The sequence below is a fragment of the Camarhynchus parvulus genome, chromosome 14 (genome assembly GCF_901933205.1).
Source record: "Camarhynchus parvulus chromosome 14, STF_HiC, whole genome shotgun sequence".
Classification (NCBI taxonomy): Eukaryota; Metazoa; Chordata; class Aves; order Passeriformes; family Thraupidae; genus Camarhynchus; species Camarhynchus parvulus.
Genome location: NC_044584.1, coordinates 13,879,564 through 13,903,134, shown reverse-complemented (window position 1 = coordinate 13,903,134; position 23,571 = coordinate 13,879,564). Strand labels below are relative to the sequence as shown.

The following is a 23,571-nucleotide window of genomic DNA, read 5'->3' as shown; positions in this document are numbered from 1 at the left end:
TATAAGTCTTCAATACTGATACTTTAAACCTAAGATTTTTGTGCTAAAAAAAAAAAAAAAGTCTAAAGTAATACTAAAAAAACTTCTCAATATGGCACATTTTTTACTTCTTGCTGATAATATATGAAGAAAATTAAGTGAGTTTTTAAGTTTTAAGTGAGAAAATTCACTGAGTCAGTGAATCAGTGCACACATTATATTCCTACTCCTTCCTTTGTAAGAATATTTACCTGCTTGGTTTAAATGAAGTTTTCTGAACTTTAGCATTTATGACAGCAGCACAAGCTTTGTTAGAAAGTTTCACTTTTGCAGGTTTTTGAAGAGAAATGGAACAAAAGCTTTCTTCTCAAGCAGCAGCAGTAGAACAGACCTAAACCTGCACCATATTATATAGTTTGGGTATCACTAGCATTGTTTCATACTAGCTGACATTTATTACAGCAGTTTCATTTCATTAAGGCACCTGCAATTTTACTCATCCATGCAATGTAAACCTGTCTTAAAACGAAGTAACTAAGTACATGCACAGCTTTTTGACATTTTGGCTAAATTTTTTGGAAGGATTAAAAAGAACATTTTCCTTAGAAATTCAATTAGTGCAGTAGTGATCCAAAATAAACAAATACCCTCCGAATGCAATGGGAATTTCCTCAGCCCTCCTTTTGATAGCACAAGGTGATGCTAAGTTACTACTGCCAGTGTGTCAGGAGGGTTTTCTACCTTAGGCAAACCCGACTGGACAGACAGAAACCAAAGGCCAACAAGATGCTGAATATGAATTCATGAACGTCAGGAAGTCAGGGCCAGTGCTCTTAGTCTGGAAACTGTACAGAGAGCAGCAATTCAGCTTACAGATTTAAATTAAGATTTCTAGATTTAAATGAAATTAATATGACTATAAAGTAGTGTGAGTGGTTTATTTTTGTTGGTGCACTAACTGGCTTTGTCCCAGTGCCTAGACTTTCAGGCAATAGCCAGTCTGCCTCCAGGCATCCACATCTTGCCAAGGATCCTTCTTTGTGCAGTGCTTCCTGAAGGGTTCAAAGACCCTTCTCAGAATCTCAAAATTAAAAGAGGCTCATGACAAAATCCAAGGGTCATGGACCCTTTCAGAAACTGATCCAAATGTGCTTCCCTTTGCAGTTATCACCTGTGTCTGTTCCATTAAACCTTTGTAGTAATTCTGCTTCAGTGCAAAAGAAAACAGGCAAATAAAGGCCTTGCCACTTCCAGTGCCTAGCTCTTCATCACAGGTTATCACCCCCAAAAGAGTTACTTGGTGGATCTTCTCATTCTATGAGAAGATCCATTTGGATGTTCTAGACCATTTGGTGATAATGCAATCTATAACTGCTTAAAAAATCTTTTAGGACACTCAGAGTACCTTACAAGTGTCTGCTACTGCTGGTAAGTACTACACTTACTTGCAGTGGTTTCATGTCAAAGCACTATTAACAGACAGTATTAACTTCATGTTTCTTACTTGTTACAGTCTGTTATGTTACTCCATTAATTTTGTGAGCTTGATTCTACAGCCTTGATAATGGAAGTCTTCTTTTTAAAACTACTTTACTTCCACATTTCATTTTCTTTCATCTTATTACTTCAGAGGGGACTATTGCACCTATAAAAGAAATGAAAAATATAATAAAATTTTCAACATCATTATTTTATTTCAGTGGTTTTAGGATTCTTAGCTGTCTTTAGTGTTTGGAAAGATAGTGGCTCATTCCTGTCTTTAGGAATTACAGGAAGAATTCTTTTCTTTGGTCTGTTTAGCTAAATGGCACAACTTCCACAATGCTGAAGATAAGAACAGAACAAGTCAAGCAGTCCCTCCATTATTTTGAACACATTAAGAACCACATAAAATTAATTGATGTAGGGTAAAAAACCAGTTAATGTCTAAGCAGCACAGATCCTATCACCTACAATACTTTTCAAAGATACAGTATAGCAAAGTAATGCCCATCTCTTGTTCTGAATAGAATACAGAAATAAAAATAAACTTTTTTTTAAATTATCTTGATGTAAATATTATAGATTGTTTTTCCAAGATTGTTTCCTGTGCTGCAGATGATTACTTGCTGGGTGAAAAACATAAAGGTAGGTTCACAGCTGATAGTGAATATTTTAACAATTGGGACTTTTTCCTTTTATTTATTATGATTACAAAGGAGAATTTTTATGGGGTTTGGGAAATTATTCCTGTGGAGCTGGGGGAGTGTTTTGAATGGATCTGTACAAACCCAAGTGTGCTGTGTGATTTGCAAATCCAAAGCTTGGACCAGAGCAGATACAGAAGTCACTGGCTGGTTTCTCACATTATTTGCTCATACAGTCAAGGCACTCAACCCCATCTTAAAATATATGAGTGTTTCTGCAAATGATGGAAAATAAAAAAACCTTATAGGTAATAATTCCTCAAAGCATCAGTGGATCTTGTATTACTCAAGATATTCTCTTGACACCATACATTTAAAAGTTCAATACACTAATATTTTCTCTGCTTACCCTGAAAGGTCTTCAACAAAGGACAAAATAATCAGGTTCTGGTTCTACATACAGACAGGAAGAATTTAATTTTACCTGTTCACACAAAAACTCAACTATTTCTCATCCAACAATGTGTAAATATATCCCAAACTTAAAGACAAGGTCAGATTGATAAATGTATTGAGTTTGCTAATACAGTACAAGAATTTGTTTTAACTTTATTTTCATGTACATTTTCAGAATATATGGAGTATAGAAAATGGTATATTTTAAAGGCATATAAGGTAGAAAAAAACCCTTAAATATGTTTGTTCTGCTCAAACTCTAGTTCAGACTGATTTGTTCACTTGTGCAGAACATTCCCATCTCTTCTGTGTGGCATCATGCACATGCTGGTGTTTGTACACAAATGGAGGTGTTGTGCATCAGAGTACTTGTTGTGTGTGTGCTTTTCACTTTATTAAAGGGAAAGAGCCTTTACTGTGGAATTAAACTGTGTTCGTATATATCTATATCTTTATTTTAAATATTTGCTCTACAAATGACCTGAGCATTATCAAGGCAAGAAACTGAAGCATCTCTGCAAGTCAGTGGCATAAAAAGCTTAACTTAGAATTCTTCAGGACTGTCATCTAGATATTAGAGCTTTAATCTGTATTTGCTTAAAAATTTCCCTTATTGTTTCATGTTTTAATAAAAGTAGCAAAATGCCTAGCTAACAGTCTATCTACTTTCATCCTTAAACCTGCATCTATTTGTTTAAGACAAATTCTGTTTGCTAGCAAAAACTCAGGTTTTAAACCTGAAATGTATTCAGCAAATTATAGAAACACTTTTTTAAAAAGTAGGGTAATAATTCTTGAAATTCAGAGCACTCCCACTAACAGGAAAAAAACCTGACGAATGATACTAGATTGGGAAGAATCCCTTTTCTTCAAAATTATGTGGGTTTTTAACTATTATTATTACTTTTACTGTGATGTCCTGCTTGCTCATCCTAATTTTTTAATAGTCTTATTGGGATTTCTTTGCTCCCGAAAGACAAGCAGCACATGCCAAAGCATTATAGGATGCTGAAGGAATGAAGATGGAACTACATGCCCTGTCACTCATGCTGGAGACAGTTCCTAAAAAGCTATGCACCTGAACTTTTACTCTGTGATAAATCAAGGATAAATCTGAAGAAAACATATAAAATTTCATTATCTGATATCTAATGTAGTAATTATTAATTTCAGTAGAGCTAGACTGCCTTATGATACTGAACTTGTTCTCCTTTAAGTGTAATACCTCATTCAAAACCTATTTACTTTTTTACTGCCTCTGTATTGGGCCAGCTGTAGAGAATATGAAATAAATAAATAAATGGTTACAGCTTTTCAAAAGTCAAATCTGTACTTAAGCATCAAAGCTGTGACTAACCAGGACAGGCTGCTTCATTCATTCTCCACACTGATCTCCAGAATCACCATCAGCCAAATCCAGTATTACACTGCTGAGCAGTTGAGCCTGGTATTAGAGCAAAGATTTAGCTCACAAAATTACTGAAAAATAAAAACCACCACGTCATTTTATCTTGAAACCTATCCTGGAATTCATAAGCATAGCAATTGCACTCTGATTTAGTTAGTAGCAGAGTTTAGTTCCAGTAAAATCCACAAAGGAATTTAAAATCAATTTTTAAAGGCCAATTTCCCAATAGGCAGACTCAGGGAATGCTTTTGTACAGGACACCTTAACCATGAAATCACTACGTGATAAAAGGCCAGTGTAATAAACATGTTGATTTAGGCTGTAAAAATCTAAATTTGGCATTGCTTGATCACTAGGCTGCTTAGAAATCTGCAGATGTAGGCCCAGAAATGCTTTTCTGTTTCTCTTTTCTCCCTCCCAGGAAGGCTGCCCAAGGCTCAGGGATCCAGGGCTGGGGTGGGGAGCTTCTCACTGCCCCAGCTGTGCTGGGCCCAGGCTGAACAGGGAATTGGCTGATAAGTGCTCCCACCAACGGCTCTGTGTGCTTAAATTAAATGCGAAACACAGTCAAGAGAAACACTTGCTGGAGTACAAAAAGGGCTTGTTTACTTTTGCAAAGCAAGTGGTTTTAATAAAAACTTGATGACACTTACTGCACATTATAAAGAGCAGAACACTGGTGCTGAGCCAGGGCAGACGCTCTGAGTGCAGCTCTGGGCTTTAGAAGTGTTTGCTTTTTTTTCATTGTCATGTGGGCCTTGTTTTGTTACACACCCTTCTATTTAACATATTTCAAAGGGATATCTGGTCCAGGAATATAGTTAGTATATTGCTTACAAATTAATTTGTACGGGCTTTATTTGTAATCTACTAAAGGCCAGGAACAAACTCTTAATGTCTAATAAAGGAAAACAATTTATGATGATGAAATATGTAAAAGAAACAACTTGGCTTTGTCTTGCTCTGACCCCTGACCTGGAGGTGCCAGGCATTTCATTTCACCTGCCTTTTTTTTTTTTTAAATTCTGTTTCATATCAAGAACACAGTACATTTTTAGAGAAACAATACCTTTACTACAAAACCATGTAAATGATTATATACAAAATGGTTACTGGAGTTTGGTTTTGTACTGCAGTGACAGAAATAACTAGGTGCTGACATTTATTTACGCTTCCTTAATACTAAGTACATCACTCCACTGATCAGGGTAAAGGCAAAGGCAATCCAGGCTAAGACAAAGGAATAGCCATATTGGCCTTTGGAAACTTCCATTACATATCCATGGCTCTGGTGCAGTTCTTCATGCCTGTCTGTGTAAATGGAAGCTGCAATCATAACACACAGACCTGCAGGAGGAAGAAAATAATAAAGGTCAGCATCTTAAAACATTATCAGTACACACATCTATTCACTGTCTCTTCTGTCAGCTGCTTCCACCAATGTCCTTTCTTTGCAGATGCTCGTTTTCCATCCTCAAACTAACCTGGAAGCATTCCAAGACATATTTTCAGTTTATTTGGCAGGATTTAAATTTGAAGTGCTGTTGTGTATCTATGTCATTTGCAGCGAACAGAAAATTATTCTGAACATCTGGGTAGTTTTTAAGACTGACAAAAAAGAGAAGTGAGTGCTTTTCTGTAACAATTAGAGAGTTATTTAGTGTGTTCAAGAAGTTCAGCATCTCAAATTCTTTCCCTTCAAAGTTTAAATTACTTTATCCTGAGCAATGATGGCATCCATGTTTTAACTGTCTATATATTACAGAATGGTACAGCTCACTCTTTAAACAATTATGAAGGATAAGCTATGGCCTCAAGAGCACTACAGAGTTCTCATGCAGCTTGGTCTTTTTGAAACCTTTTCCCACTTTCCTACATTCATGAAAATATCTTTAAAGTCAAAAGCATTGAAAAATCACTCACATGACAGGAGCTGGATAACAGAGGTTAACACAAATCTTTCTCCTTGCTTTAGACGGAAGAGTTGAAGAATGAAAACCAGAAATGCCACACAGCAGAAAATCGTAGACAGGATCATGGTGGCCTGAACAGCCTGAATTGATTGATACTCTGCAAAAACAAAGCAGCCTTGATTAAAAATCATTTCTCTCTTTGCCTTCTCCTGCAAGGAGTAAAGGCCATGTTCTGTAAGCAGGAGTTCAGCAGATGCAGCAAAGCAGTTGTGTGCTCATTGTAGAGGCTGATTCTCCTCTGCTTCCTTGGTATTAATACAGCCAGCTTGGTATTAAAAAGCTTCTCATCAAACTGAGTGAAAACACTGAAGAGACTTCTGCCACACCCCACCCTTTGCTGCCATCAATGTCCTAGACGCAGTGAAACTGCCAGCTGTCCCAAACAGCTTCCAAATGCAGATCCCAGCCTCCCACCAGAGCTGGAGACAGCTCTGTTCAGGAAGGTGTAACCAGACATGATAGATGTCAGATTGGCACTAGAGATTCCTCTCATTCAGGTTTTTCATCCTGTCCATTACTTCCCAGTAACTGGGAGCTAAAGTAACCAATACCTTTTTAACCAGGTGCAGCTGCTCTGTGTAAATCTGCAGCCACTGTAGCCAGGCTGGGCCCCTGTAAATTTCACAGCAATTTCACCAGATCTGCTGAAGGAACACAGACACAGGCACGGAGGGACACTCACCATTGAACTCATCAGTGATAGCCATACAGGTGCTCGTATTCGTGATACACACTCTCCAGACATCTGCAGAAAAGTTATCTCCCACCCACCAGGCCTGCAAAATAAAAGTAAAGGGCTCTTACTGGAAGAAAAAACAAAAACCAAAAAAAACCACAAAACTCCTTTGTTGTCCAAGTGTCTACTGACTGGACACATCAGCCAGCCGTAACAATTTTCTGTTCATTTTTGATACTTAATCACTCAAATGAAATGTGACATCTCATGGCATTTCAGAATAAAGAGTATATAATTATGCACACATTATTCTCATTTTAGATCTCTGTGAAGTAGGTAAGGCCATCTTAAACATCCCAAAGCACAAGGGATTTCCACTGTTTGGGCAGAAATTTTGTATAGTCAGGGATTACTCACTCCTTGAGACACCTAGACAAGATGTGCTTTGTTCACCCAGATCCTGTTTAGGATGCACACCTCTCTGAAGGAACAGCATTTGCTAATTTGCAGGAAATAGCATCACCTGTGAAACAGAAGGCCTTTATAGATGTTCTGGTTCCTGCCACTGAAATGATTAATGTCAATGCAGTGCAGCTGTGCTGAGGTACACTATGGCATCTGTCTGGTAATGGCTGACAAATTAACATCCTCCTGTGGTATTTCTATTTTGAGGTTTTAACATTCAAGGCAAAATGGTTCTGCAGCATCTGAGCAGATTTTTACAGTAGCCTGGAAAATGACAAGCACTCCACAAGTGGCATTTCCTCAGGAAACCCATTCCCATTCCAATAGCTACCCAGGCCTTTGTTTTGACTAGAGCTGCACAAAATGAGACTTTTAAATACGATTCCTGGTAGGATCTGCTGCTTAAATAGACATTCCAGAAGCCTCAGAGCTTACTGTGCAGTTTTGCAAACAATACTGAAGTTACCACTATAATATATTATGGTAGTAGGCATATAGATAAACAGAACACTGTGTTTTAAGCAAAAGAATTACTTTCTCAGAATGCCATTCATTTGGATTTTACAGTCCCAGTTCAATATGTTATTTTTCAGCTCTGAGCTCTATATAATATAGAGATACATAGTATAAAATCTAACAAAAGATGGTTGTACAGCTTAAGTTTTTAAATGTTCAAAGGTAGCTAATGACACAGAAGGCATAGGCTTTTATTTCTGCAGTAATTTCTGTTGTGTGTAGCAGATTGGAAATAAGATCAGGTTGCTTTGCCCACTGTCTTTGCTTTCTAAATATTCAAAGGAGCAGGGTAAGACAGCCTGCTCCAGTGCTCAAATAATGACCTACTTCCATGGAACAATCAACCAGCTGACTAAAATGTAACACCTGAGTTTGCAGACTTCTGCAATAAAAAGTTTTAGGTAACACAAGATTTCATTTGGAGCATGGTCTTCACTAAACAGTATTTCCAGCAGCAGATTTTTTAATATCAAAAGCCTGTACATACATCAGACCTCAAAGACAGATTCCAGTGCACAAACTTCTGATCAGGATAGTGGGCTGTTTTGGAAAATGGAGAATTCCATTAAAAGCTAGATATAAATATTGGAGGGTAAATTCTTTTTGATCACAAAAATAAAATGGAAATTTGAAAACAATGCAACATAAAATATTCTAAAGCTTTGTGCCGATGCTGCTTCAACTTAATGGACAGATAAATTCATGGTGTCTCTCATGATTTAACTGGGCATCTTGGACAAACATTTGTGAGGCAAAGCACATCTTGACTGAAATTATCCTCACACATTAATCACCAGCTGTTTGACTTTAGGTACTTGAGACAGAAGGACAGTGGATCTTCCCCCCCTCTCTGCTTCATGTCCAGCTGAATCAAATCCCAGGGCTCCACCCTGTAAATATCCTCCATGGCCAAGTCTCTCCCAGGGGAGGGGATTTACTGCCATAAGCTTACAACATGATGCCATGGACAGCCTTATCCACTATCAACATGCACACCCAAGGCATTTTTGTTCAAGAAAGGTCTTAGGACACCAGTGTGCCTAACAAACTTAGGTCCTCTCAGTAAGCAAATTGAAGACTAGAGAAGAAAACATCAATTTTTATGAAGCAAAGAAATCCCAGTGTGTTTGAGAGCCAGGAGAAGAAATGACACTTACATTGTCAATAGTTGAGATGAACAGCAGTGCTGCTGAGGTTATGTGAAACACAATAATGAAGGCCAGGAGAATCAGCATCCTTGCTCTGGGGAGGCTTTAGGCTGAGATAAATCTGTTGAACATAAGAAAGTACATGAACAATATTTAAGAGCTGCCAGTGGATCAACCTGCAGTTCTGGTGCTGTTAGAGACCATAGCATCAGATGCAGCTGGACTCCACAGCACATATTCTATCTCTGCAGATACTTAGCTGGCATAACGGGTGTTAAAATGAATCACAACTTGAAATGAAGCCAAAAGCTGCATTTTGCAACCTTCCAGGATGATGGCTGCAGTGAATAAATACACAAAGAAGTTTCATTCTGTGTGCAAGGATGGAAAACTTCCTTCACATTGGCTTTTAGAGAAGTGCATTTCAAATTACACTGCCTCATGTGCAGTGATGAAAATATTTCCACTGACTGCAGTAAGGTCTTGTTCCAACCATCCTTCCAAAGAAGGAAGAACCAGATTTCAAAAGGATGCTTATAGAACAAAATGAAGTTCACCAAGAACTACCTCCTAGATTTAGTAACACCTATGTTGTACCTTAGGCCTCACGTCCTTTGTTCATACAGCTATAAGTTTTATCCATTGATAATGACTAAGGACTACTATTTTCTTCAATGTATTGCTCCCTCTGGTAGGGCTGAATAAACCCATTAGTTGCATAAAAATCCAGTTAGCTATTTTATGTTCAGTCACTTAATACTTTCTGTAGGCTACCTATTACCTTCATACCTTATTTAACCCACCTATTGCAATGTCAACTCTCACATGAAAAAAAATATATACAAGAGAATCAGAACCTGTATTTAACTGGAATCCCTGGGAAATCTGTGGGCACGTAACAAACAGGTTATGTGAAAACTACTGCTACTAATACACAGAAAAATGCAACTGCTTGACATATCTATTTCTTCTTGGCCAGAAATTCTTGCCAATTAATGTATGCTATAAGGAATTTGCAGTTAAGGTGCACCACTCTGTACATCATCTGCATGTTGTCACTCATCAGTACATTAATGCATATTTCTCCCTTTCCTTTGGACACATTCTATGATGTCAAATGATGCCACTCACATAACACAGCAAATATCCAGAAGAAAGGGCAGTTAGGAATTTTAATACTTCCATTATTTTTTTCATGTCTAATCCCCTCTCTCCTACTGCCATTTACCAGAATCATGAACCATATGAATAATTTAACCAAAGAAAAGGACTACTCTGACAGCATTTTTAAAGCAGCTCCACTGGCACTCTCATCGGGGCAAATAATAACTACTCTGCAAAACTTTAACAAAAAGATAACTGACAGCATAATAACTGAGTGAATAGAGACCAGGAGTTCCAGAATAATCCTCTCCACTGCAGTACAGAGTTATAACAAGCTCAAAGGCAAATAGCATTGAAGTGCTTTTTTGAAAAATAAGGGGACAGCCTTATATCCATATCTAATTAGAATGACTGAATGGGAAAGCCAAGTCAAACCCTAAAATAGGAAAAGCAGCTACTCTAGTGAGTATTCCTTCCCATTTCCTCTCTGTTAAACTCTGCCTTCCCAGCACAATAAAGAACAGAAAGTGGCAATTGCCTCCAATGAGGTGATTCTGCTGTATGACTCAAGATCCTCTGAATCCAGTTCCACTTCTAGAAATGTCATTCACGGTTCTCTGTCAAGCCTTGCTTGAATGAAAAGAAGAAGAAAGGAAAAGAAAATATTCTGTGGGTTTGTATAATGCCACATCAAGTTATTTTCATTGTGATATATACCAGTCTTTGCACAGCACCCTCTTGTCATGTGGCTGGTTTTTTCTAAGTTTCATTTCTTGCACAGATGGTATCTAAGCATTCAATAATGCAACAATCATCTGCCATATAAGGAGAGAGAACCAAATTGTACTTGCTGTCATTTTAGGAATAACAATACAATTTCATCTTATTACAGGAAGTAACATAAAGTAAGAGAGACCAAAAAAATGTAACCTAATTAAAACCAATCTTGCAAAAGCAAGACTTGCCAGCACAGGAGAACCCACTTTATCTTCAATCAAATGAATGGTTTTGTTTTACTGTTTTCAGCCATAAAGAGAAGTGTTTCAGACAGGAGAGATAAACATGTATGGCTGGTGAGAAGACATTTTTTGTTTTACCCAAATAAAGCCAAAATTAAATGAAAGAGATTTTTGTTTTCTCTCTCTTAAAAAAAAAATGGACAAAAGAAAGGTCTGATGGGTCTGACATTTCTTTTTTTGAAGACCCTTCCTAACAACCATCTCTAGATTCCCCCTCCTGCCTTGCTGGCAACTGCTCCCTTCACAAGCTGCTACAACTTCTGTGCACACAGTGCTAAACAATGACACATGGAGACAGGAATTAAATACACTGGGGGAAAAGAAGGAGACAGACCATTTCCAAGTAATTAATACCAGGAAAAGACAACAAGAACTGGTTATCCAATCTGTCATGCCTGAACAGGATCCCAGAAGTGCACAGACCTCAATCACTCCTCAAACTTTCCCTTCCCATGGAGACCCAGGAGTTTCTGTGGTTCACCCCAGCCTGCACAAGGAATAATGAAGGGAGGGGAGTTTTCCAGAGAAACTGTCTGTGATTTGTGGGCAGGAAGCAAAGAGCAGCTCCCCTCTTCCAAGATGCAGCCAGCAACACTGCAGATGCTACTACAGAATCTGCATCCCTCTCTAGGCAGAAATTCTGGGTTACATCTCTCAGAAAGAACTACTAGTCCTTCTCAACTCCACAAAATGCTGGAATTCAAACCTTACAGTGCAGACGCAAGATTCTCCCACTGCCTCAGCAAGAAGCTCTTCCTTCCCCAATCCTCTGAGGACAGCCTGCCTGGGAACCTCTCCTAGCAGCAGGCAGCTCCTTTGCCCTCTCCCTATGAGCGAGGGAAGGACACAGCTTCAGAGCACTGTTTGCATTAACGTTCAGAATTCTTATTTCACTAATGTATTACTAACCAAACACTTTGATAACATCCTGTTCTGCACACTAGCTGTACTCCTTTTCTTGTTTACCATGAACTGTTTCCTGGGCAGAGTGATTTTTCACCTTCTCTCTCATTTGCAGTTGAAACACAGCATGCTCTCGGGTCAGGGTGTTCATGAATTTAAAGTACACTGCCTTTAGGCATGGATGAAGGCTGGGATGATGCAACAGATATTGCCCATCATTCCCCAAAGCGACTTGAATTCTTTTAATAGTTTTTACACACACATAAATATATGAGAAAAGCTTTTTGGACACACTATACTTACGATGATGGAGCCACCCTTCTCAGAAGTACATGATGAAAAGACTACAGGCAACGGTTACAAGTTGCAACAAGGAATATTCCAATTGTGAAAAAAGTATTAATTATATTCAATGAGCATGATTAAGTACTGGAACAGGGCCCATGAGGCTGTGGGATCTCCATTCTTGGACATCTTCCTGACTCGACTGAAGCAAGGCCCAGAACGTCCTGATCTAACCCCCTGCTTGGAGCCAGAGTCTGCACTGGAGACCTCCAGAGGTTCCTTCCAGCTCAGCTCTCCTGTCAATCTGCAGCTATTTCAGGAACCTCCCTGTACTAACCTCCAGCAAAGCTCTGACAAAAGAGAACATAATATTTGACTTAGCTCATCGCATGTGCCATTAAAAACAGATTTGGGGGCTCCAGTAAGGATGACTTTGGATGTCAACATAAATTCCTTCAATAGCAAGGCTCAGCAGTTAATACCATTTCATAAGGTGTGGTGTAAGGCAGAAGTGGACAGATACTGCTGAGCTACAAGTGCAAACTGCCACTGGATCTAGAAAGAGTAAGTTATAGGAATCCCACTGAACACATCCAGCTTTGCTGTGGTAATAAAGTTTCCCACAAATGCTGTTAAGTTGCAGAATACTTACACAAAACACAATAAAACAGAAGGCCAGTTAGAGCAACAACCCGTATTTTTTTTCAATTAGTGCAGAAGTAATGGTCCAGTGCTACTCCATTGTACATGGAGAGGATAAATGCAGCAGTCACACTTCTCTTGAATCTCTTCTGCAATGCAGACTTTTGGAAGCAGTAGTTTGCATTTGCCATGGGAGAGAGCCTGATGAGCTTTAGAAGAAGTGGCTAAGAAGGGCCTCTGCTATAATCTCCTGGGCATGCAGAGACAAGTATGTTTATTCAGGATAAAACACTACAATCACCACAGAATTGCACAGTAAAGTAAGGTATCTAGGCCAGGGTTTCCGACATTTCTGAACTGTAGTGTTTCAAAACTGGGTTGTCTCCCTATGTCGTATCACACACAAAAATACATCCCCTGCAGAAAGGCCTCAGCTTATCTCCAGGATAAAGTTTATCTTTCATGTCCATCAGTATAAAGAAACATGACTATTTAAGTTTTTTAGTACAGCAAGCAAGCAAAAATGGAAATAGTCTTTGACAGTTCTTAACAGAAGTTTTATCACTACTTTCCAACCCAGATGTCATCTCCACAACAAACGCTTTCCTTTCCTCCCATGCAGTTGAACTCTGCTGCCAGGCTGTTTCTCATGTTTGTGCATACTCAATTTTTGCAACCAGCAATACATAGTGCAGCATGTTTGTCCTGGGCTCATTTGCATTGGAAAGGCTGAAGCTTACCCTCCAACACTGGCTGCTGCCCTCACTCCCTAAGATCAAGTCAGGGGTTTTTATCATCTTCATCTGAGCCCATGTCTGAGAAATCTTCCACACAGACAATCCTGGTTCATACTCTTAGAAACACGGTGAAATCTCTGCAGAACAGCTCCTGCTCTGCACAGACCGAGGCTGGGGGTGTGCAGATTCTCAACACCCACATTTACTGTGCTCAAAAGGCACACCCAAAACAAGGGGCAGAGGATCCTGCTAAACAAGTTACCATACCTGCAGCTCTCTGCACTGAGCTGTTTCATTGCAACAAGAACAGCAGGTCTTTGGACCATCAATAAGCATTCAGTGCAGCTGAACTTTCTTGAGGTCACTGGTGTAAAACTGAATCAAAGCAAACCTTAATTATTAATTCTTCTGCCCCTCAGTGCTATAATTAAGTCTGAAAATGTGAATTTATAAGAAGTTTGTATACTTGTAGCATGAGAAATCTGTCATCTTGTGATGCATCATAAGTTGTTTGGATTTACACATTTTTGCTCAGAGTTCTTGTGCCACATCTCATGGTGTCTCATGACATGTGAGAACTCAGAAGCTGGCTCACATTTTGCCTGTACCATTGTCTCTAAACATGTACAAAATTCCCTGGATTATGAAGAACAGACTGATACTGTTAACTTTTTTCTTTTTTTTTTTATCAAGTATGAAGGGTTCTTTTTTTCTTGTGTGATTCTCAGAACTGGAACCAAAAGTAAAGTTCAGACAGCAGACTTTCTCCCTAGCCAGCAAGAGCTTTGAGGATTTCAACAATCCTCTAATGCCTAAATATCAAACAACATAAAGGACAAGAAAATCAGGAAATGTAATACCAAGAGAATAATTACACGAGTTGAAACAACTTACTCCCATTTCTTTATTTCTTCTGTCTCGATTAATTTAACAGTTGGGAACACCAACACTCTTCAAGTGTACATTCAAATTGTGACCTGTTTTCATGCCCAGGTGTTACCCAGCTAACAGTCAACACAGAAACTGAACATCCTCTTTGAACCAGTCTCTGCAGGCAGTGTGGAGACCTCCAAGAAGTGTTGGATGGCTCTGACTACACCTCTACAATACTGAATGGGGACCCAGGAGGGAAATGCAAAGGACGAGTAACAGTCTCCACAGCACATGGGCTCCCACCCAATTTCTTCCTGCTGTAAAGCTAAGCATGAAGAACAATGTGTGTTCCACATGAAATAACATTCCCTGCTTGATGCTGGCTTTGGAATGAAGAGGGCTACGTGTCCTGTGAGCCCCTAGATGGCACAGAGACCATTAGCTCTTTTTGGTTTGCCTAATTGAGAACACACTCAAGGCACAGCTCTTTGTGTACCTATTTTATGTGGAAGGAAAAGAGCTTTTCGCTTACACTTCCACCTGCTTTTCTAAGTCCTTCCTCACAAAGCAAGGAAATCAGAAGGAAATGAATCAAAGCTCCCTGCACTCAACCACTGTATGAAGGTAAAAAAAATCAATACAGCAAAAAACGAATCCACTCTCTTTTCTAGAGTTCCATTTGAATGACAACAATGGCAGAAAATAAAGCAGGGTCATCCTATCAGTTCTAGATTTATTGGTGCCTTTGCAGCAGGCTGTGTTAAGACCCAGCAACCACCAGCATAGTTACAGCAGTCAGCTTGTTGTGTTCTCATAGTGAAATACATGGGCTTGGAGAGAAACTCACATGACACAGTATGACCTAGTCTTTTTCTATTTTCTTTCAGAAAATCGTGCCTCGCAACCAAAGCCCTGAGGTCTGCTCTTTGTGTGCGCCACAACTAGTACAAATGTACACCTATAGCTTAATAAAACCTTTTGCTTTTACCGTGTTTGGATGTCTGTCTGTCCTGCTGGTACTGGTGGGATTCCCTGAGCAACAGCAGACTTAGAGTGAAGAAGCTCATTTGCCTGGCCTCCCAACCACCTATGTGTGAGGGGATGCTCAATAACAGTTTCAGCTCTTCCTCAAGCAACTTCATAAACTCTAAATCTGGTCTCCTCTTCAGAAACCCCACCTAGTTACCAAAAATTAAAGAGACTGTGATTACAGGTGAGGCTGGCAGATCATCTGCAGACTTCCTCCCGTCTCACCCTGTCCTCCTCATTAGATCTATGCTACCAAGCAGGAACTCCAAAGTCTAGGAAATTCTAACCCTGCTGTTCCATACATTTCCAAACAAAACCAAGAAGCAAATTGCAGCAAAAATGCAACATGCTAGCTTTGAGTATGGAGACGAAAAGAAGCAGATGTTTCTAATTTCTTAGGAATGCTTTTAATAAAATTTTGACCTAGGGATGCCAGCCTTGCTGCCACTTCTGTAACTCTGTCATTTATTTGCAAACAAGTTTGGACTAGGTTTAGACTTGCCCTACCACTCCTTTCACTAGGCCCTGCTGTGTGCACGGCTGAGGAAAGTCACTCAGCCATGAAGCCTTTGTGGGCAGACTCAGCAGAAGAAAAACCAGCAGGATCTATGGGAACACAGGGACACAATGCCCTGTTGTGGGGTGGGGAAGTGTCACTTACCAGGAAAATGAGCCTTGTGACAGCTTACCTGAAAATCCTAAAAAATAGCCTGAAGCTTAAAAACTTCAAGATAGATGTATTCAAATACTCCAGCAAAATCTGGAAGAGACATTACTAGCCACTATATGCTGAGAAGACAATTTAGCAGGTACAGAAGTCAGCTGCCTACACAGACAGACAAATTTGAATAAAAGTCTTTAAGACTTCATCTTCTCAAAACTGCTTTTTAGAGGGTTTTGTGTGGTCAGCAGAAAGAGATTGTTCTTCCTCCTCCAGCAGCACAAATCACACCATCCTCAAAAGTAAATCTTTTACACATTCTTATGTTTCCCTAAAGCACTTTTAGTTGTAACTGTACTTTTATACTAGATAATAATAGTCTCATACTTAAGATGTTCTATATCTGCATCTAATCCCAACACAACCCACAGTGGTGTAAGGTAGGCTGACATATTACTAAATAATACCTAAAAGGGTTGCAATTAATCTCTGATTCCCATCATAGTCATCCACTCTTCCACCTTCAGTTTATGCTGAGCATCATATGCCTTTGGCAAATGCTAACAAAACAGTCTTTAATCAAAGACACCCCATGGTTCAAGGGATTTCTCAAAGGGCAAACATTGTTTGAGAAAACCCAGCAGTAATTTGAAAGAAGCAACTGCTTGTGTATTGCAGTTTCTGGTTTCTTACAAAACATAAAAGTATTCTGTCAGCTTTCACAAAGGTATGTGCAAAACATGTTATAAAATGTTTGTAACTTAAGTATGTATGGGTAGAGCTTAACTGTATTCTTAGAAAATTAAAGAAAGCACGCATCATTTCAGGGGTTCAGTGCATGCTCTCTGTTCAGCCAGTTTGCTTGTTGTGCACCAGATACCATTTCAATGTAAACAAAGCTGTGGTGTACATTAAAACCTTCTTAACAATCAAGCTGGTCTAAAAGTACTTAAAGCTTGTTTTTTCCTAAGCTTAACAAGATAAGAACCTCTCATTCTCACTTGCTCATTTTCAAAGATCAAGACAGAATGGGGATATACTTGCTTGCAGGTAAAGGCAAACACATGGAAGGAAAAAGAACTGTTTAACTTAGAGATGAAAATATATGGCTGTAAAACAGGTGTGAGCACATTTAGGATGTAAATTACAACTCTTAGAGCTGTCACATTCTGGAACAGCCTTACAATCACCACAGCACAGGAAAAAGAGAGCTCCACAAAAGGATTTCCGTGATGCAGGGACTGTGCTACCAGGGCGGCAGACCCGCTGTCCTGAGAGGACCCTGCAGCTCTGCTCTCCTGTGAAGCCTCTCAACAGCTTCACTGAGGTCTCTGTGCATTTCACAACAGGCTTTTTGCATGATACCCATGCCCTTGGCGCTGGGCTGAGCTCCCTGCCAGGCTCCAGGGCTGCTGGCAGCAGTTCAGGCTGTTGGGCAGTGCAGCGACACCGTGCTGACCATGACACAGCTCAGAGGCACCTTCTGTTTCTCAGGTGGGCAGCAGAGCTTCCAAGAGTGAGCACAGCCTGAGACCCTTGTCTGAGGGTGACCTAAGGGCCACCACTGCCTGCCAACCCCCCAGGGCAGGGGTCAGCAAGCACAGAGCCCTTTGCAGCCTGCTGGCACAGCCCTGCCTCTGGCTCCATGGGGCTGGGACAATGACACGGGGCTGTTCCAGTAAGCTATTCAAGTTATGGGAACCCTCCCGAGAACCTGCTCCTGAAACAAACAGCTGAACTGAGGTGTGGCCTGGCCTCACCCCTGCTCAATCACTGTGTGGACACATTTCAGTGTCGAGGGTGTCTCTGTTCAATACCTTGGCAGGGCAGGGAGTGACAGACCAAGTAAAATACCAGACCTTTATAGCAGGTTGACAGACAAAATGTGTCCTCAGTCAATGAAAAAGGAAAAAAAAAAAAAAGCACACCTGCAGCATTGACTAGAAATTAACATAGTTCTCAGTGAACCTCAGACCCTGGGCTCCACTGACTACAGACTGCTGCTTATCCAGAGATTATTCCAGATACAACAGAACAGCTCGAGTGATTTATGATGTTCCACCTAATTAACCAACAAACAAAGGCAGAAAAGGTCTGTCTTTCCAGATTGAAAGCAATGCGTTTAATTCCGTAGAAATAAAAGCTGATATTGTTTTAACTTTGGCAGATGCTCTGTGGAAATTGCTAGCAATTAAATATGTTGCATTCACTGTTGTAAAATTTTCAAACTGCTTGTTTTGATTTGGCTTTGACTAGCTCTGTGTTGAGAAATTTTGGTTTTAGTTATTTCAGAGTTTACACATCATCTATCAAGAGCGTGAAAACACATTTCTATTGGTGGTACAAAAGTTGGTTATAAAACAAAAAGCTTAAACTCTCCACAACTACTACTTTGTTTGACAGCAACATTGTAGCACAGGATACACTGAATACTCTGCCTACCTCCAGAATGCAATTTTTACAGCATAATTTGTAATCTGTGCCATTAAAGCTGCCATGTGGACTCTACAAATCCAGGTAGAAGGATTTCCATGCCTTGTTTGAGCACACTCAGGGCACAGCTCTTCTACACTGGCTGCTCTGTGGGAACAGCCCAGTCCCCTCAGCCCCTGGGTCACTTTGCCCTACCCTGCAGCTGCACCTTGACCAGGCTGGACAGTGCCTGGGTCACTGCACAGCCACAGTGCCAGGTAAGGGTACACCAAGCACCCTGACAGATGGGCAGGCTCAGCCAGAGCCCTTCAGTTGTTCACAGACTGTTCTGCAGGCTCTGGACTTGGGTTTGTTTCTGCTTTGGAACTAAACATCGGGTTTGTTCTTCAGTGGACTGAGCACGGCAAGCCCTGGAGAACAGGTGAGTGTGCAGAGCCCACCTGGCAGCACCTGCACCTCAGAGACATCCAGGGCCTTTGGAAGGCCTCCTTCTGTCTGGAAGAAGGCCAGAATTTGGATCTATTTCAGGACACTGAACACCTGCATTAGAGAGCTGAGGGAATGTTCCTACTGCCCACCTTGGCTGTTTGCGGCCCGTGCAATCCCAAACATAGCACAGTGTTTAAGAATCAGTGAAGCAAACCATAAATATATATCCTATAGCCATCCCTAAGGGGTATTTGAGTCAGTCCACTTTCTGCTCCACCTACAGACTCCTGTGAAGATCTCTACACAGCCAGAGGGTTGTATTTTAAGGTCACACCCAAATTATGAGGCTTCACCTGGCATGCACATACCATCATTAAACCTGCCCATGAAACTTCACCAGCAAAATAAAAAGGTGCAATTACATTTTCCCCATTCAGTGGAGATATAATAATTCCTTTGATGGATGAATTCAGGCCATCAGGCTTTTTCTTGAGTCTCACCCAGCAAGATGTATTTTCTAATAATTATGATGCTTATCTTCCTAATGAAGTCATAAGCATCACTTGACATTTTGAGATATAGTTTACAAAATTATCTCCTCTCTAAAACAGTAACGTTTTTAACAAAAAACCAGCAAAAACTGAAACTCCACTGCAAAGATCATGGTTTGCTTTGAGCATTAAAAAACAAGCAAACCCTAACATTGAACAGCTCCCTGAATGGAATTCCTTAGCGCTGCGCTTATGTTCCCCCTGCATTCCCTCTGAGACCAACGTGATTTCAATAAAAGCCATGCATTCCTTTCTACTTTCAAATTTGGCTGTACTGAAGTTTCACATGGATTTTACATACAGTGTTTGTTTCACCTCAGAGTAAATATCTTTCTTATTAGTTCCTGTATAACACAGTGTCTCATTCTGCTGGGTGTTCTTCCAACAGGAACATGGAGGAGGACCTGGAAAGTACATCTGCCAGCTAGCAGTATGAAAGACCTTGTCCCCAGAGACCTACTTATCTTTTTAATTGAACACATTCTTGTCCTGATTTATGTGGGGATGTCATGTCTTACATGATGCTCAGGACACAAATCAAATGTGAAGTGCCAGTGGAAAATCAAAATATATTCAAGTGAAAAGGGAAGAGTCTCCTTGTGCTGCCACTGATCTCATTTCTAAATGACAGGGAAACTGCACTATGAAAGGAGACAGCCTACACCTAATAGACTTAGCAAAAGCAGAGGAAGGTCTTGCTTCTCTAAATATCCATAAGGGACTCATCAGTACAACATTCTTCTAATCACTGAAGGAATGTCAAACCTGAGTTGGGAAACAACCTTGAGACAAACAACACAACAAAATAAAAGCCATAATAGTAGAAGTAAAAGAAAGACACAAGTTAACTGTGAAGCTGGAGACGCTAATAAATCAAGAGGGGTCAAGTGCATTAACTGAAAGTGGGTGCAAGATAGAGATGTTCATTTCTCCTAAACAATGTTGGCCAGCAACAATAACTCCAGCATCTATGAACTGAGACAGATTATTTGTCTAAGATAATAATGTTGCAGCAGCCTTCAGTCTTGACCTACTCAGTCTGTTGAACAACTTCCTTTATTAACAAGGTTTTAAATCTGTGTAACCAAATAAAAGTAACTGTTTTTCCTCACTGGCAAATCCACAGCATAATCAACACTGTTTGTATGTTTATGATAGAAGTCTTTCCAGACCACAAACAAAGAATACAACACCAGTAGTGTCTTGTCTACTGATTGGATGTTGTTTTTATTTGAAATTATATTAACACACCATTTTTCTTCCCAAATGAGCATACTAACAAGAAACTGATCAGCATGAAGAGTCTTCATGGTATTGCTGCATTTCAGCTCCAGTTAATGTTGATGGCTATTGGCAGAGCAATTCCTGGATTGCTGGCTGGGCAGACAGGTACCTGGTAACATCCCCGTCAGCCACGCAGCTGGCATGATACAATCTGTACACATCTTTATTCAGCACGGAGGATGAATCTTCCCTCAGGTATCCCAACAGTCTATTTCCTAACTCAACTCTATAAGTTCATAAGGAGGTTCAGAGAACAGCAAGAGTTCCTTCTTTCAATGTCTTTGAAGGAAAGGTGAAGTCCTTAAATCTTATGCTGAATAAAATCATATCAGCTTCTGGTGGCCATGTTTACCATATGCCTTTTTTTCCACTCCCACTCTGATTTCACCAGCTGTGGCAAGTACCTGTACTCCAGCTGCATTCCTTAGGATGGCATTTGTCACACACTCTCTTACAAAAATCTTGCTGGACTCTGCAGCAAACTGCAATTCCCGTTTCTTCCCCCACGGAAACTCATGCCAAATAGTCCCCTACCATTTGTGTGGATTCCTGCCTGCCCACACCTGCAGCCACCTGGCACCTCAGTCCCAGCAGCCCAGCCTCACAGCTCTTTCCTGAACTACACGGACAGCAAAGCCTTCAACATCCAAGAGGAGGTCTGGATGAAAGAGTCACTATAGACTATTTTTATTTGATAGAAAAAACATCAGCTCAGGCAGGCAAGAAGGCTTATTTTACATAGCTAACGCACCAACACTGTATATACAGTCTACAAGCAAATGAAGAGAAAGAGCTACATTTTGTTTTTCTGATGATGAGCCAACCATAGCTGTTTACTTCCAAAGTTCCTGAAGAAAACGCCAAAATAATTCAGTGCGGATTTCACAGCTATTTAGTGGGTTTCTTCACAGCCCTGTATCAAGTCAGAGGATTCTACAAAGATGCTCTACAGCAATAATTACTGATCATTTACATACTATTCCCAACTGCTGCGAGGAGGGAAAAAAAAAAAAAAAAAGACCTTCCTGCACCATGTGAACAAAGTATTTCTGCCAATAAATTAAGAGAGGCTGAAGTGCAGGTTTCTTGATGGCAGCATTCTGTGGGTAAGAACAAGTCATGGATAAGCCTGCTGAGGAACAGATAGCAGTGTACTGTTCTTTGTAGAAATGTCCAAACAAGGAGCTGACATCTCAAATTCAATACTCAAAATTGCAGACAACTCACGATACTGACAGCTGCCTGTCCAATATGTGGCACACAACATCTCCAATGTAAGTGGGGCATTACCTATAGATAAAAACCACCCCTGAGTGAAACTGCAGTTTGACTCAAGCAGAAAAACGTTTAATGCTGGCCAAAACTTCATAAACCAAAATCTGCACTGAATTACATCTAAGTGTATTTTCCTTCCACTGTCGGGGGGGTGAGCTGCCAAGAGCTGCTACAGCGTTACTGCAACACACACGAACTCCGCTGAGAGTTCATTAGAGAAAAGAACAGAAAGCAACTATCCCGTGAAGAACGCGAACTTTCTGCTGCCTTGGCCCAGCCTGGACTCACTGGCGAGGAGCCCCTCGGCCCTCCCCGTCCCGCTCCCGGACGCTCGGGACCAAGAGCGGGGCCGGGGCTCGACGGGACAGGGACCGCTCTCTCCGGCCGGCCCAGCGACGGCGCAGCACCGCAGCCACCCAAATGAAATGTGCTTCGTAGTAAACAAACGCGTGCTTTTAATTTTTCGCCATTTCTGACGGGTCTTTTCCTCCCCTGGCCGGCGAAGCCGCCCGCTCCCCCCGCCGCCGCCCCGCTCCCCCCGCGCCCCCCGGCCGGCCGAGGCTACTCACGGGCGCGGGCCGGCGGGCAGCTCTCCGGGGCTGCGACCGTCTGGCGGCGGCGGCGGTGCCTCCGCCCGCCCTCCTGCGGGAATGATGTCAGCGCCGGCTGGGTGTGGAACCAGAAGGGCTTTCAAAAGTGCCCCCCGGCCGCTGGCGGCGGGAGAGGGTGTGAGCGTGTGTGTGTCTGCGAGAGTGTGCGGGCGCGGAGGGAGGGACGGACGGACAGGGCGCGCACAGGAGAAACTTTCCCCGCCCGTTCCCACTCGGGCGGGCATCCAGGCGCGCCGCCGCCCGGCCCTCCCCGGGGGCGCTCGGCCCGCCGTCCCCCGCGGCCGGGGCCGGTCCCCGCAGCGCTGCCCCAGCCGGCCCCCGGACAGGGCGGGCCGAGCCCACGTACGGGATGCCAGCGGCCGGGCGCTCGGCCCGCTCCCCGGGCGGCTCCCGCCTTCTGTCTGGGCTGAGCCTCCCGGAGGAGTGACCGCTCCGCACCGAGTGCGGGAGGCGGCGGGACCCCGTCCCACAGAGCCGCGCACAGCGAGGGGCGGCCGTGCCACTCGTCACCGCGGGCAAGGACGGACGGCTGCTACCCGATGGTAGCTGGGCGAGGGCTTTTCCCGGGAGGGACAGGGCGAGGCCCAGGGCGGAGCCCTCTCACGGGAGCCATAGTGGGGGAAAGCAGCCGCGATTCCCACAGCGGCCGGGGACATCTGCGGCGCCGCGCCCGCCCGGGGAGGGGGTCGCGAAGGCGCCATTTCCAGCCGGCCGTGCTTGACGGCTCCCGGCCCTCAGCGCCGGGCCGAGGGCGGGCCGAGCCCCTGCCCCGGGCGAGCGGGGCCGGCCGCTGGCGGCGCCGCTGAGGGACGGGCCTGGGGCCGCCCCGGGCGGCAGCGAGTGCCATGTTAGGGCAGAGCTGCCCTGGCCGGGAGCCCGGCGTGCCGGGCTCGGCTCGCTGCTGCCTGGGCTTGTTCGTCACGGAGAAAAACGTGTGTGCGGAGAGCTGAGGGATGCCGCGCTCAACAAAGCCATCCCCGGGCAGAAC

The 23,571-nt window shown here is 42.2% G+C and overlaps 1 protein-coding gene across 1 annotated transcript; it reads right to left on the bottom strand.

Annotated features, from left to right (window-relative positions):
- Positions 1-1,573: 1,573 nt before the first annotated feature.
- On the bottom strand, positions 1,574-22,874 carry EMP2 (epithelial membrane protein 2). Its single transcript, XM_030958321.1, has 5 exons — positions 22,542-22,874; positions 8,757-8,868; positions 6,625-6,718; positions 5,893-6,039; positions 1,574-5,316 (listed from the first exon to the last, which is right to left on the bottom strand). Exons 2-5 carry the CDS (start codon positions 8,832-8,834, stop codon positions 5,132-5,134), a joined length of 504 nt encoding a protein of 167 aa, XP_030814181.1. The 5' UTR covers positions 8,835-8,868; positions 22,542-22,874; the 3' UTR covers positions 1,574-5,131.
- Between the last annotated feature and the right edge of the window lie 697 nt (positions 22,875-23,571).

Coding starts and splice junctions, on each gene's coding strand:
- EMP2 (XM_030958321.1), bottom strand. CDS start 8,834: ATGCTGATTCTCCTGGCCTTCATTATTGTGTTTCACATAACCTCAGCA. Junction 6,719..8,756: donor TCATCTCAACTATTGACAAT/GTAAGTGTCATT, acceptor TTTATTTTGCAG/GCCTGGTGGGTGGGAGATAA. Junction 5,317..5,892: donor TGTTATCCAGCTCCTGTCAT/GTGAGTGATTTT, acceptor TTCCTCCTGCAG/GTCTGTGTGTTATGATTGCA.